We start from the raw sequence: 15,240 nt of genomic DNA on the forward strand, positions 1-15,240 counted from the left end.
CAAAAAATCAAGTTTATAAGCGCTGCGCTACGGGGTTTTTGATGTGTAGGTGTAAGTCCTGCTCAAAGATAATAACATATTGTAATAATAACTTGAAACTTTGAAAAATGATAGATAATTATATAACGGAGGGCAACTAACTTTCGGTTTTTCGTAATTTTGCTTTTATTAATTGTTATAAGTAAATTAATTTATTTTCCGACTGCTATTTTGTAGCGCCAAATTTGAATTATTAATTGACTTTCGGTCCCTTTTACTGGGATGTGGAAGCTAAAAACACTTTTTCTGATACGTGAGACTTTTTAAATAAAGTGTGCAACAGAAAAAAACAAAGACCTGAGCGAACTAGTGTTTTATTCAAAGAATCATTCTACCAAAAGAGAACAGCAGTTAGTTTTTTATCAAGTTTTGAAATATAAATGGGTATTTACGCGCGCTAACCTTAAAACTAAATTGCTACTTTCGCCTTCTTGTTGCATAATGTACTAGATTTTTTGTTGCTTCAAAATTTGTTGCTAGCAATATTTAAATCATATTTTTTAGAAATGTCTCTCGTTTAGTCTGAGGGGGCATGTTTAAGGTGCATTTTAAGCCCGGATAGAGTAAAGAAGACGGTCCGAATCTTTCAGAAAGCCGTGGCAAGTGACTAAAAGCACTTAATTATATAGTGAAATGTCATGAATTTTGGTCAACGATCTTACAAGGTATATACATGTTTTTTTTTTTAATAAGAATAGTGTATATTTTCAGGATTTAACCCAGGCTTGACCCTTGTAAGAAAGGATATAGAGCTAAGGGTCACATCTTTGTGATAAATAGTTTAATAAACGTTAAGCTAAAAAATAAAGGGGGAGGGGGCTATACGTGGGATTCGATGACTTTCGAATAGCGTTTGATACGGTAGATGGCGGAATGTTGGTGCTAAAGTTAAAAGTAAAAGGGATAGAGGGAAAATTCTTGAACATGGTGGAAGCGGTATAAAAATAATAAGAAATTAAATAATTACTAAGGAAGCCCACATCTACGGACAATTTTAGGTTCAGTCCACAGCTTTTTAAATTATATATAGATGATTTATAGAAGCAGTTGGAGAGAAAAATAGGATAGGAAAAACAGTAACTAGTAAAGAAAAAAGATACTGCCTAAATTTCGCGGACGACGTGGCAATCGTATCGGATATAGAAGAGGACACGAGTGTGATGTTTAGTTAGTCTAGGCGCCTACCATACATTTCATGGTTACTTTGAGGTCTGCGCCTGAACCCATGTTTTCTATGACTAGATGCATTTTGGCTGCTGAATTTGAATTTTAAGGGTTCTCGGACAAAAAGTGGAACATGAAAAGTAATAAACAGATTGGAAAATGATTTTTAACGCACCTTTGATATCTACAACGCGCGCGGTCCTTAATTGTTGTTGAATAAAACCTATGGTACATTGTTGCTCATTGTTATTGCTACAAATATATAATTTTGATTGTCTATTATTAAAATAACTTAAATAATAAAAGACGTTTCTCATATTTAAAAATTGCAATAAATAAAAAAAATTTCACGCAAACATGAAAAATTGGTATTATTTTTTTGTTACGCTACCCCAAATTAAAAAAGAAAGATGAAAAAAGAATCATTTTTGGCTAAATTACGCCATTTTTTTCCGAGCGTCCTGATTTGAAACTTACTTTTCAATTCCGAGCTGTGAGCGCGCGAGCCTACCCCCACGGCGCCGTCGGGCGTAATTGTCCGATCACGTTTTTCAATTACAGTTTTGACAATTGAAAATCCACATGAGAGGAACAACTAATAATTATGCATAAACTACAAATCATTAACTGCATTTTCAGATTTCAAACATGAAGATATCTTTTTTATTCACGGAGCTGAGCTTCAGCTTGCTATAAAAAAAAAACGTAACTTGGCTCCTAATGCTCGTAAACAAACGACTTTTTTTTAAATTAGATAAAAATCAGTGCTTTTTAATGGACTTTATTCGATTTTGATCAGACTTAAATCTTGTCTCTGGGAGGAAAGTTAATTAAGCACTTTCTAACATTAGCATCCAGGGGCGCTCCTAATTAAAATTTCGTGGTTTTCGAAAAAGTTTATTGAAATATAACTCTTTTACTTTAATCACAAGCTACGGCGCCTAATAAAATAATTTTTTCACATCCAAATCGTATTGTGAAAAAAAATTTCGAAATATAGACATCTATTTAACAAAAACTGTAATTGATAGAAGCTTGACATTTGGCATGGTGGTTGGGACTATAGAGTAGTACATTTTACTTAATTATCAATAAAATAAAGTAATTTTTTCAAAAGTTATTAACAAATTTCGATTTTGACGAATTCTGTGGTTTTTTCCAATTTGCAAATAAACTAATAGACTTAGAGGGGTGCTCTCGCTGACTTTTTTTAGAGAATTAAATAATGAACAACTTTTACTTCAAACGTTTTACGCTAAAATCAATACTTTTCGAACCGCCGAGGAAAATGTGAAAAAAAGTGCCGAAATCGAACTTTAATTGTTTATAAAAAAGTTAGCGTACGAAATTGGTGGCTTTCTTCCGGATATTATTGTTCTACATACCGTTCCTGACCATTTCCAACAATAAAATTGCTATCAGGAATTTTTGCAGCGAAAAAATCTAATTTGATTGGCCTAGAAGCCCTGAGTAGAGAGTTTTCAAAACAGAAGGAAGTAGTAGAGGAGACGTCCGTAAAGACCCTCCGGAAAACCTATGGAGATACGCAGACCGCCGTCGTACAGCTGCTTGCCCAGATTGCCCAAAAGGCGATAGCATGGGGAAAGCTCAAAGTAGGTTGGGTTAATTGCAGAATCAGGGAGATTAGTCGAGAGATGCGACCACCTAGATTCTATAAATGCCTAGGTTTTGGCCATATCGCCAAAAAGTGTACAGAGACGTACGACAGAAGTAAATGCTGTTTTAAGTGCGGAACGGAAGGACATGCAGCGAAAAGTTGCACGAACGAGCTGAGTTGCATTCTCTGCCGGGGAAAGGATGGAGAATTAAAGAGTGACCATGCAGCTGGTAGCTATACATACCTAGTCTACCGAGCCGCATTAGAAGAACTAAAGAACCAACGAAAATGAAGATAGTGCAGTTAAATCTAAACCACTATGAGGCAGCACATAACAGGACCTACTCAACCAGTATGTTCGCGAGAAAGAGGTAGACGTAGCCATTGTGTGCGAACGATATAAGGATCTAGACGAACCATCATAGGAAATGGACTTTACGGGTAAAGTAACGATCTGAGATTGTGGAGACGTTGCTTTCTGTGAAAAAATGAAGACCCGTGAAGAAGGATTTATACGGGCTACGCTTCACCTAACGCTCCAATCGAGCAGTTTGAGCAACTGCTAGATCGGCTTATACAAGACGCAGCAAGGAGGAAACTGGTACTAATTGCAGGCGACTTCAATGCGTGTGCAGTGGAGTAAGGCAGTATAAGGACTAACCACAGAGGTCGAGTACTCCTGGAAGCATCCGCTCTCCTACATTTGGTCCTAGTTAACCAAGGATGCACCCGCACCTTTAGAAGAGGAGACGCAGGGTCTATTGTCGCTCTGACGTTTGTTAGAAGCAGCCTTATTGGCTCAGTTGTTTGATGGACAGTAAGTGTACACTACACACATAGTGATCACCAGGCCATAATAATGGAGGTAGAAATATCAAAACAGGGACCCATTGCGAGTACAACAACCACATACTCTATAGTTAGTTGGAAAACGAAGGATTATGATAAGGAGATGTTCCTGTTAGCAATAGAGGAAATGCAACTGTCTGGAACGGTGAACAGCAAGGCGGAGCAGGTAACTCGAAGAGTGGCATACAGAAGACGACCACCAGTATACTGGTGGGACAAAGAGATTGCGAGTGCATATAGCGAGTGCCACTGGACCAGAAAACGAGAACAACGGAAGAGGAAGAAATACTATAAAACTGGTAGAGGCCAGAAAATAGTAGATGCCCGCGATAAAGAATTGAACAACGCTAAAAGGAGTCTTAAGAAGAAAATCCGTGAAAACACGACGATGCCTTAAGGAAACACAACACCTTTAAACTTTGAAAAATTCGATTTTTTGTCATTGCTTATTTTGGCAGGAATTTTTCCGTAAAACGGAGTGAATTCAGGAGTGAAACACATTTATAAAAAAAAAAAAAAAACCGGAAAATTATAAGCAAAATACTAAAGTATATACGCATATAATACTCGGCGTATGTATTTTAGTAAATAAATTTGAGCGTATTCATTAGATTTTTTATTTGAGATAAACTTAAAAGTAGGGACACTTATTTTAATTCAAATATCGCCCGCCACCTATAGGAAGGTTAGAATCAATGTGTCGGAGAAGAGCAGAGCGACCGTTCTGCCGTTCTGCTAGCAGACAGCAAATATTTCAAAAATTATGTTTCTCAAAATCTATTGACTTTAGACTAGAAGTGATAGAGATATTTTTTGCTCAAAATGACACAAAGAATCAAGTAGCACACTCTAAATTGTGGTAAAGATGATATTGTAAAAAACTTCATGATTAGCAATTGGCAGCGATTTTCAACTTTTTCAATTTGAGGGATAAATTAATTATGAGAGCATCAACAGTGTTTGTGGTATTGATATTAAAAAGTCATATATATATATATATATATATATATAAAATTTTCTGATAGAGCTCATAGTTTGTGAGATAAATGACTTTTTCAAATATTCATTTTTTCACAATATCCTACTTGATAACATTTGGAGGTTAAACTGGTAATTTTCTACAGTTTCAACTTCAAGATTTAACTTAGTGACCGAAAAAAATAAGTATACAGTTTTATCATTAGCAAGGATAAAATTACCTTTTTATTACATTTCCATGAAAATTTATGATATGCCTTTTTTTGTTTGCAGGTAAGAAAAGCCGTAAAGAGCCCAAAGGTATATGTGAACATACCAGATAATTACTGAGTGTCAAGGTCTATGTGTATGGAACATACAAAACTTGCTCCTAAAGGATTTGGTAAGCACTGGTTTAAGTTATACTTTCAACAATAATCATAAACTTTAATGTTGATTCTCTCTAAATGTGGTTTTTACTGATTTTAGCTCACTGTCCAAAGGATTCCAAGTGAACGAATGTTCCTTTTGGGCTCAAATTCAAGGAGGATACCTTGTACACCTGCAGTTTTGGTATGAATGCAGGGGTTTTAATCTGAATGTTTAGACAATGTTTTATACACAAAGTGGTGGCAGAACTATTCGTTCACTTGAAATCTTACGGACAGTGAAAAAATTCACAAATAATTGCACCATGCCACAATGAACTAGCAGGGATAATAAAGGTTTAAGCAAGGTAAAGTTAAAGGTATTTATACTAAATATTACTATACTAAATTTAGAATGATTTACTATAATTTTGTGATTTTTACTTATAATTCTTTTTTCAGGATTTAAAGGGTTGTGTCCCGTTAAGGGGTCAAGCCTAGCTTAAATCCTGAAAAAAACAAAAAGATGATCTTCTTACCAAAATTTTTTTTAATTTGATGTAATTTCAAAAAAAAAATTCTATTGAAAATATATAAAATATACACCATTTTTATAAAAAAAAAAAAACAACATGTATATACCTTGTAAAATCATTGACCAAAATTCATGACATTTCACTATATAAATAAGTGTTTTTAGTCACTTGCCATGGCTTTCTAAAAGATCCGTTCTAAAAACACTTAATTATACAGTGAAATGTCATGAATTTTTTTTATGTTGTTGGGATTATGGGTTTAGTTAAAGAGGCCTTTTCTGTTATAAGTCAAACTTTATTACGACACGTCTTTACATTGCGCGGTCTCGGCAAGGAGTGAGTTCCGCCGCCGTTATACGTTGCGCAAAGCGCCACGGGCGTCGCTTTAGTGACAGACAACTTAGATAGAGAGACGATACAGGGATGCCATATTTCTAACACTCCCTCCCGTACATGTATCGTTTATAAATAAGCCATTAAGTGTTACAAAACTTATACTAGTTATAGTTACTTTAAATAAAGAAACGGTTTTATTTATCTCTATGTAATAATCTTGTTTCTTATCACATCTTGATGAGCCCTTCTTCGGTCACTTCCTTTTGCTACCCTTAATACTTCCGTCGCCCGTCGTTTAGTTTGCTGAAAATCAAGTAAAAATTAGAACTATTAGAATGTATCTTTTCTCATCATTTCGCATCGTTATTATTCAAAATCGTATCTGATAATCGTTTATGCACTTCGAATGATAAGGGTTTAGTGAATATGTCTGCTATTTGATCTTTAGATGATACCCAACTCAATATGATCAGTCCTCTCTGTACACATTCCTTTACATAATGTTCCCTCTTCTGTCATGTGTCGTAATTTATTCCCACCGTTCGTTTTAGCACTTGCCTCTGCGGCTTTATTGTCACACCACAATCTCATTGGAGTGAATGAAACTTCAAGTATTAGTTTAATTCTGCTTGGCAGGTAGATAGAGCCACTGAAGACTGTTTGTGCGTTCTCCAGGTCATTGAATCTCCAAATAGTCTGATAACAAATCCACACGTCGTCACTGAACCTTTGCAGTCAGCAAAGCTCGTATCGGAATAGGCTTGCACATCGTTTTCTTTAGCTAAATATCTTAGTCCTTGTGATTTTGTACCCTTCAGGTATCTAAAAATCCGCTTGACCATCTTCCAGTCATCTTCGGTTGGGTTAATTTGATGTCGACTGAGAACGTTTACAGAGTAAGAGATGTCTGGCCGTATAGCGTTTGCCAAGTATAGTAGACTTCCTATTGCCTCTCTATACGGGACATTTTGCTTTGTTCTTGTTTTACTTAAGGTTACCACATCGTTTGCTTCCTCTCTCATCTTTCGTTCCTTATTAGCTACCTGTGCTGTCACCATAGGTGTTCGTTGAGGGTGCATTTCGTTAAATCCAAATCGTTCTAGAATCTTCTCCGTGTAAAGTTCTTGGTTTAACTCGATTATTTTATTTTTCCTATCTCTTTTAATGTTGATGCCTAAAAAGGTTTGAGGTTCTCCTAAGTCTGTTATTTCAAATTCAGCTTGCAGTGCATGCTTTACTGCACTTAATTTATTCATATCGTTGCTGGCTATAAGCATGTCGTCTACGTATAATATCAGAATTAGGAGTTTATGGTCTTTCTTCCACGTGAACATACACGGTTCACTTTGATGTGTAGTTAATCCTATTTTATGAGCTGTTTCAGTGAATCTCTCATTCCATCTTTTTGGGCTGATTCGTAAACCATAGAGTGCCTTTTTGATTTTACATACCTTTGTTCGTTTCACTTCTTCAGAATATTGAGTACCCTCTGGTATTTCCATATATATCTCTTCGTCAATAGTACCATTTAGGAAAGCTGTTTTCACATCAAGTTGCACAACTTCCAAATCGTATTTGTTTATAATAGCAATGACTGATCTTACTAAAGATAGTCTTGATACCGGTACATATGTCTCTTGCAGGTCGTAATAATTGATGTCCTTGAAACCCCTTATCACCAATCTCGCCTTATATTTTTCCTCTTCGTTAATGCCAATTTTCCTTTTCTATACCCACTTGGAGTCAATAATATTTAATTTTCTGCCGTCCTTTGACTTTGTTGGCCTGTAAACCAATTCCCAAACTTCGTTGATTCTCATCGATTCTAACTCTTCGTTGATAGCTTTTTGCCATTTGCATTTCTCTTTCGTTTTCATGGCTTCTGTGTACGATGTTGGATCTTTGTTTATTTTGGCTAAGAGTACATAGTATACTTCACCTTTCATTGCTTCTATCTCATTATCGTTACTCTTTTCTTCTTTATTTGAGAATATTATCCCTTTGTCAATTTTGTCTCCAAAATCTGAGAAACTTGTGTCATTGACCTCTCGAGACTCTTCGTTGGTTAACTTGCTTACTGGATTATCAACTGTCGCATTTTTATTACCCGTTGTTAATTGTTTTCGAGGTCGGCCTCTTTTTCGTTTCATCTTTTCCTCTCCCTCCGTTTTTGTGTTCTCTTCCTGATTTGATGTCACTTCTGTTTCAAATAAAACAAACCATTTGTCCTTGTCCATATTGATCGAGTCCAGTGGCCAGTTCTTAATGTCGTTCTTTCCGTATTTGTCACCATAAACCAGCTTCTCGTTGAATCGCACATCTCTGCTTTCAAAGAATTTCCCTTCTTCTGGCTTTAAAAATACATATCCTGATGGTTTATATCCAATGAATATAACACGTCGTCCTTCATATCTAAATTTAGGTCCTGTTTTTCTTTGCACTTTAATATAAGCCAAACATCCAAATCGTTTTATCTGATTTATATCAAAGTTGTGTTTTGGCGCAAATACTTCCATCGGAGATTTCATATTATTTGATTTGTGGGGTGTTCTGTTGTAGGCATAGACTGCTGCGCTTAGAGCTAAGTCCCACATGTTTTCTGGTAGTTTGGAATCATACATGTCTGGTCTTGTCTTCTTTTGTATGGTTTGGTTGAATCGCTCTGAGACTCCATTATGTTCAGGCGTGTCTGAACATGCAAGTTGCAGCTCAGCTCCCAGCTGGTGCAAAACATCTACGGTGTACCCACCAGTAAACTCAGTTCCTTGGTCTGATCGTAAGTAACACACCTTCGCATCGTATCCAAGTAGATTTCTTGCACTTTTTACAAATGCTTCAAAACATTTACCTGTCTCACTTTTAACTTTCATTGGGTATGCCATGGCTAGTCTTGAATGATCATCTATAAAAACCGCTATAAATCTATATCCTTTGGGATAAGATGTTGGATTGATTATTTCCATCGTATCTGAGTGAATTATTTGCAGACACTTTTCTGCTCTCGTGCTCGTCGTTTTAAAAGGCAATTTGTTGAATTTTGAGATCATGCACACTTCACAATCAAGTATCATCTCGTCGAAAACAGCACTTTGTAATTCTTTAATTTCTGGATAACATTTTTGTAGTTCCTTTAAATATCTCAGTGATGCATGTCCCATCCTCACATGCCAAAGCATGGCTTTGTTGATTTTTGTTACATTTGGTTGATTCTTGTCGTTTGCGATGAATGAATTTTCATTTATTGATAATTCTGTGCTGGGTAGTTCATCCACATTGTTAATTTTTCTATCCCAAATCGTTGTGTCAAAGTTTAGGTTCTCGTAATTAATTTTAAGCTCTTCCTTCTGTTTACTCGTCGTATCTGTCGTTTTCTTATCGTTGTTCTCACTCACATCCATTTCTGGTTTTCTTCTCGTTGGGTCTTCACTTAGTATTACTTGTTGATTTTCCTTTTCGATTTCTATTTCTAATTCCGTTTCTGGCTTTGTTAAACCTCGAGCCGTTACACTTCTTGTCAAGTATCGAGGAACATCACTCGATTCACTTGTCGTTAGAAATGCTATAATTTTATTTTGAATTTTAGATGAATTTTCGAAACTTTCGTCGTTCTTTACTAGTTCAAATTCTATTATCCAGTGCGGCTGTTTGTAGATTCCTGTTAGAAACGATTCGTTCGAAACAGGATCGTATATGTCTATTTTCTCATTGTCTAGATAGATGCTTAGGTCCATGTCTGCAAATCGTCTTAATGATAACAAATTTTCCGACAATGAACTAGCACAAATAACATTTTCTAGTTTAATGATTTTCCCGTCTTTTGTGATAATTTCGACTTCTCCCGCTCCATCAGTTTTCAAGTCAGCCGTCGAATCTTTATTTGCACACCTGATTTTTCCACAGTTCTCATCGTTATAAATTTTAAATATTAATTTAGAATTCGTCAGGTGCTCAGTGGCTCCGGAATTGGCTAGAAACTTCGCGATTGATTGACTTTCTTTTACATTATGCTCGTCGTCAATATCCATATTAGTATAATTGCATTCGATCTCTATATTATTCTCACCTTTATCCTTTTTCTGATTTTCAGCTGATGTTTGTGGGTTCTTGTTGTCTTTTTGGTATCCAGAACTTCCTCTTCTGTTTCCCCTTCCGTTATTTCTCCTATATCCACCTCTGCCTCGATTTGTATTAAATTTTCCCTTTTTCGCGTCGTTATAGTTTCCCGCATCGTTAAATTTTCTCTTAGTACCTCTAAACGAGTAGTTACCCCGTGTACCTGCTCGTGAGCGTGCAGAATTTGCGTACCTGTTATTATTGTTAGAGCCACCTCGTCCTGTCAATCGCATCCTATCCAGTCGTTGTGGACAATCAGCTGCCTTGTGAGATACGAATTCGTTGCACTCATAACACTTTTTCAGGTCCTGACCCTTGCGGGGGCAGTCCCTTCCAAAGTGGCCCACATCGTCACACTCGAAACATCGTTCCTTCGTTTTCCTTCGTTGAGTGTGCAAGGCTGCTGTTGGTGCCGCAGTTCCAGGTAGTTTAACAGCTTCAGCCTGTATAATAAAAGTTTTTAGATTTTCATAAGACAAACCTTTTCCTGTCGTGGTTCTAGTTACAAATTCTGCGTTTTGTACTTGTGGAACCGTTGTCATGATAGCATTGTAGAATGCATCTCGTTTCTCTTCGTCGGTAAGAACAGTTTTATCAGGTAAATTTTCATATGTTCTTAACACATCTTCAAACGGTTCCCAAAATTCAGAGGCTTTTTCTTTGTTTGGATAGTACTGCATACTATATAATTGTTTTCTAATAGAGACTGACGTTACATTCGTTTCACATCGTTTTATTTCTTTTATTTTATTTAGCAATTCTACAGGATCTTGAATATTTACTACCTTCGAGTGGTATGTATTGTCTATGTGATTAATCAAAATATCTCTAACTTTAAATTTGTGTTTTTCAATAGTTGCATCGTCAAATTTATCATTTATTTTCGCATTAGGATCAATTATGTATAGTAACTCATTGTCTCTACGTTCTGAGGAAAGGTAGTAAAAGAATTGTTCGAATTTAGTATGTGAAGTTAATTTATAGTCTCTTTTCGTTCCCGAGTTTTTATTTATAAATTCTACTTTAATCGCATCTTTAATTTCATTTGTAATTGATTTCTTACTGTTGTTGTTTATCTTATCGGATAAACCTAGTTTATTAATTTCGGTCCTTACGAGTTCTTGTAATTCTACTCTCAACTCTTTAGTTGGTTCTTTTGGCTATGTGCTTTGTGCTTTTGGATTCGATTGGCTATTATTTATAATGTTGAAGTTTGAATTTACCTTTTGATCCTTTATCTTTGTATTCGAGTTCTCATCGTTTTCATTTTCGTATGCCTCATCGTAGAATGCCTCAATCATTTCTCTTGTATCGTTGTACAGCTTTACTTGTCTTTCATGATGATTTTTCAGCACATTTCGCATCTCAGTCATTTGGAAGTCCATTCGAGTGTGTGGGGCTTCCATGCCACTAATCATGAGCTTCACAAGAGTTTTCATATCGTTGACTATCGTTGATGTGTGCTCTATCATTTTATTAAATTTGAGCTGCATCTCCTGTATATCTTCCTTTTGTGTATTATCGATTGCTGAATCAAGAAATTGTTCAAAATTTGTAGCATTATTAATTAGCTTTTCTGCCGAAATATAAATAATTTTAGTATCTTGATCGTTCTCATCTTTAGTGACTGATTTATTTGGTATATTTTTTATTTTGTATTTTGATACAAATCTGTCTTTCGTTATCAGTTTTGAAACCTTGATTAAGGCTTGTACCAAATGTATTTTTCATAACATGAGAATTTTTACCTGTGCCTGTTAATTGAGTTTGTACACCAATTCGTGTGTATCTTACTCCTGGAATAGAACACTTCGTCGCATCTGTTTGATCGAGTACTTTTTCCAAATCCTCATCTTCCTTTTCGTTTGGTTCGCATCCTAGATCACTTTCGTTGTTTCCGTTCATATCGTTCTCATCGTGGGCCCTTTCTGATTCTGTCGTTGATCGCTCATCTTCCGGTACACTTCTGTTTGTTGCTCTTATTGTCATCACCATTTCCTTTCCCTTCTTCCTAGCGTTTGTCACAGTTTCTGAGAGTACTCGTAGTTCTTCGCTGGTGATGTTGAGTTTTGCTATGAACAATTATCTTGTTGTAATTTGTTATGAATTTTATGGTACATACTTTCTTTTTGATTGGTAGACTGAACACAAGCCATTTCGAACAAAAGCATTTATTAGCATTTGCGTCTGAACACAAGATTGCATCTGCTATTTTTCTTACATGTAGGATCAATAATTTAATCGTTTTTAATTTTTACACATTAGGCTACAGGATTTTATTTTATCTAATATTAGTTATCTAATTTATTATAGCTTTTAACTTGATCAAGTTGTATTTTATTTATGGTTTAATGTAACAAACCTATTCTGTACTCTTCACCCTTCATCGTTCTGAAGCAGATATTCTCATCTTCAATCAAAATTGCTATCTGCTGTCCAGGATGTGATTTCTGGAAATTCAACTTGCAAACGTGATTTCTCAGAAATGTATGTAATAGCATGTTGTCTAGACAAACAAAAATTTCAATTTATATAGCGCTTATATATTTTATATCAATTCGTTCGCATCGATTTCCTTATCGTTTGATTAACATGTCGTTCTGTTCGTAAATATCGTTGCAGGTAACCAGTCATAATTTTATTTCCGAATTGTAAATACTCATTATCCGAATTATAGTCACTTTCAATTTTTCAGAATCGGCAACAACGTGCGAGTTCATACACCGCGTTTCCGGTGCCGCATGTCATACCTCTCTCTCTCTCTCTCTCTCTCTCTCTCTCTCTCTCTCTCTCTCTCTCTCTCTCTCCTCCGTCGCATCACAGCACGCACACTCATGTTCTCTCTCTCTCTCTCTCTCTCTCTCTCTCTCTCTCTCTCTCTCTCTCTCTCTCTCTCCCTCCGATTCCAGCGCCACGCGCTCGTTCCCTTCTCTGTTACCGGCAACGTGCGCGGTCCTGTCGACGGCCATCTTACCATTTCTCGGAAATCGGCGCTTCGCCGGTTTTTGTTTCACATCATGATTTTGATGTTTGAGAGATTCTCGCACCGTTCTTATTTCTTCCATGATCGAGATTTTTGACATATAAACGCGGACTAGATTCTTCTCACGATTTTTTCAAATTACATCAAATAAAAAATTTTTTGGTAAGAAGAATATATATTTGTTTTTTCGCAGGATTTAACCCAGGCTTGACTCCTTAAGGAATTACAGGACGAGGTCAAACAGGACCCTTAGGGTCAACCGTATAAAATAGTAATAAAGAAGATAAAAGGAAGCTACGTGCCCCTACAAAAATGCCTGGAAGTATTACACAGGGTAGTGATCACGCTGTTCCCCAGGCAAATGGAAGAGCCAAGTGACATTAAAAGAGGTATGAATAAAGAGGCTAGTCCGCCGACAACAATTAAGGAATTTTTAGCCGGCTGCAGAAGGGTAAGAAACAACAAGGCCTCAGGGCCGGATGGCATTCCAAATATTGCATTGAAGCATGCCATTCACGTTCATCTAGAGGTCTGCATAGACTTGTACAATGCATGTCTAGAAGAGGGAACATTTCCCACAAACTGGAAGAAACAGAGACTCGTGTTTTTGCCAAAAGGAAAGAAACCATCCTAGGAGTCTTCATCATACAGACCGCTCTGCATGCTGGATACACCGGGCAAGATCCTGGAACGCATTATCTGCGTCAGAATGGATCATTTTATAAAAGATCATTTTATAAAAGAACTAGCGCGCTACACGCGGCCCTATAAGGCACTTCCGTGTCGAGGTCGTGCCTAAAAAGGCGCATTAGCGGAACACCAATATGGCTTCAGGAAGTATCTTTTAACCCTGGACGCAGTTAGTCTAGTGATTGACAAAAAGCAATAGAGGGGAAAATATGGAAGGGAGGAAAAAAGAAGTACTGCGTCATAGTTACATTGGATGTCAAAAATGCATTCAATACGGCCAGATGGAGTGAAATACATAAGGCACTCCGGAAGCAGGATGTGCCCTTATATATAAAAAAGGATGATGTCCGACTACTTGAAGTACAGAATCTTATTATCTTATATGACAACACTAAGGACGGTACTAAAACCAATAAAGTTACAGGAGGCGTCTTCCAAGGGTCAGTACTTGGCCCACCGACTTGGAACATCATGTACGACTAGGTACTAAAGCTACAATTACCTGAAGGAGCAACAGTCGTGGGATTCGCTGACGACATAGCAGTATTAATAATAGCAAAACATAAAAAAGAGGTGACAGACATAGTTGAATAGTCAACCCATATAATACACGAATGGCTAACAGAGACAAGTCTGGAACTAGCCAGTCGAAAAACGGAAGTTATTCTCATTTCTAGTAGGAAGAAGATGGACGAAATCACACTGACGGTGGATGGACATGAGATCGTTTCTCAACCAACCATCAAATACTTGGGCATCACCATCGATGCAAGACTAAGTTTTAAACGCCATCTAGAAATAGCCTATCTTAGCCAGCGTAACCACATCGATTATGCTATACGGAGCCCCAATATGGGCAGATGCGATGCGGGTGATATCGTATGCACGAAAGTTGACTACCATGTACAAGCAAAGTGCACTAAGAGTGGACTCCGCTTACCGTACGGTATCGGACGATGCTGTCTGAAAGAAAGGACGTATTCGAAGCTAGGAGATGATTGAATGACAAAAGCCAGAAGGAGATCTGGGATGCCGCAAGAAAGAAGACGATGGCTGAATGGCAAACAAGATGGGACGCTAGTGGCAAGGGGCAATGGACTTATTGCCTTATACCAAGGATAGAAGACTGGATTGGAAGAAGACATAGGAAAGTTAACTACTACCTCACGCAGTTTTTGACCGGGCACGGATGTTTCCGGGCGTACCTGCATCGGTCCAAACTAGACGACCGTTCGAACTGCCCAATATGTTCGGATTCAACAGAGGATATTGAGCACGTCTTTTGCGAGTGCTCACGATATCATCAGGAGCGAAAAGAACTTGAGAGTCATCTTCAGATCAGAGTAACTCCTGAGTCGATTATGTCGGCTATGCTGACTTCAGAGGATGGATGGTGCGCAACTATGCAGCAGACATTTTCAAGAAATTCCGAAAAGACAAAGAAGACAGAAGAAGACAAAGAGACTGTGTATGTATGTGTGTGCGTGTGTGTGACGCAGAAAATAAAGGATGATTATAGTGATGACGACCACATAAACCAGAAGGGGGCAAAAGCCTTACGCCTCCCCGCGAAGCATTGCTTAACGG

At 37.1% G+C, this 15,240-nt stretch overlaps 1 protein-coding gene across 3 annotated transcripts in view; it reads right to left on the reverse strand.

The window, feature by feature from the left end:
- The window catches only part of LOC107981562, a 37,705-nt gene that overhangs the window by 4,651 nt on the left and 17,814 nt on the right, over positions 1 to 15,240 (reverse strand). Inside the window, exons 2-6 of one of the 3 annotated variants that reach the window (XM_016987654.2) lie at positions 12,343 to 12,486; positions 11,729 to 12,052; positions 11,204 to 11,508; positions 10,173 to 10,423; positions 6,043 to 6,170 (exon numbers count right to left, since the gene is read on the reverse strand). The exons of 1 other annotated variant lie outside the window; for it this stretch is intronic. In XM_016987654.2, coding sequence (XP_016843143.2) covers positions 6,140 to 6,170; positions 10,173 to 10,423; positions 11,204 to 11,508; positions 11,729 to 12,052; positions 12,343 to 12,481 — 1,050 coding nt within the window. In that variant the 5' untranslated portion in view covers positions 12,482 to 12,486 and the 3' untranslated portion in view covers positions 6,043 to 6,139. Of the gene's footprint in view, positions 1 to 6,042; positions 6,171 to 10,172; positions 10,424 to 11,203; positions 11,509 to 11,728; positions 12,053 to 12,342; positions 12,487 to 15,240 lie in introns of those variants that run through there. One more of the 3 variants, XM_031932663.2, reaches the window with a different exon arrangement.

The sequence above is a fragment of the Nasonia vitripennis genome (genome assembly GCF_009193385.2).
Source record: "Nasonia vitripennis strain AsymCx chromosome 1 unlocalized genomic scaffold, Nvit_psr_1.1 chr1_random0007, whole genome shotgun sequence".
Lineage (NCBI taxonomy): Eukaryota > Metazoa > Arthropoda > Insecta > Hymenoptera > Pteromalidae > Nasonia > Nasonia vitripennis.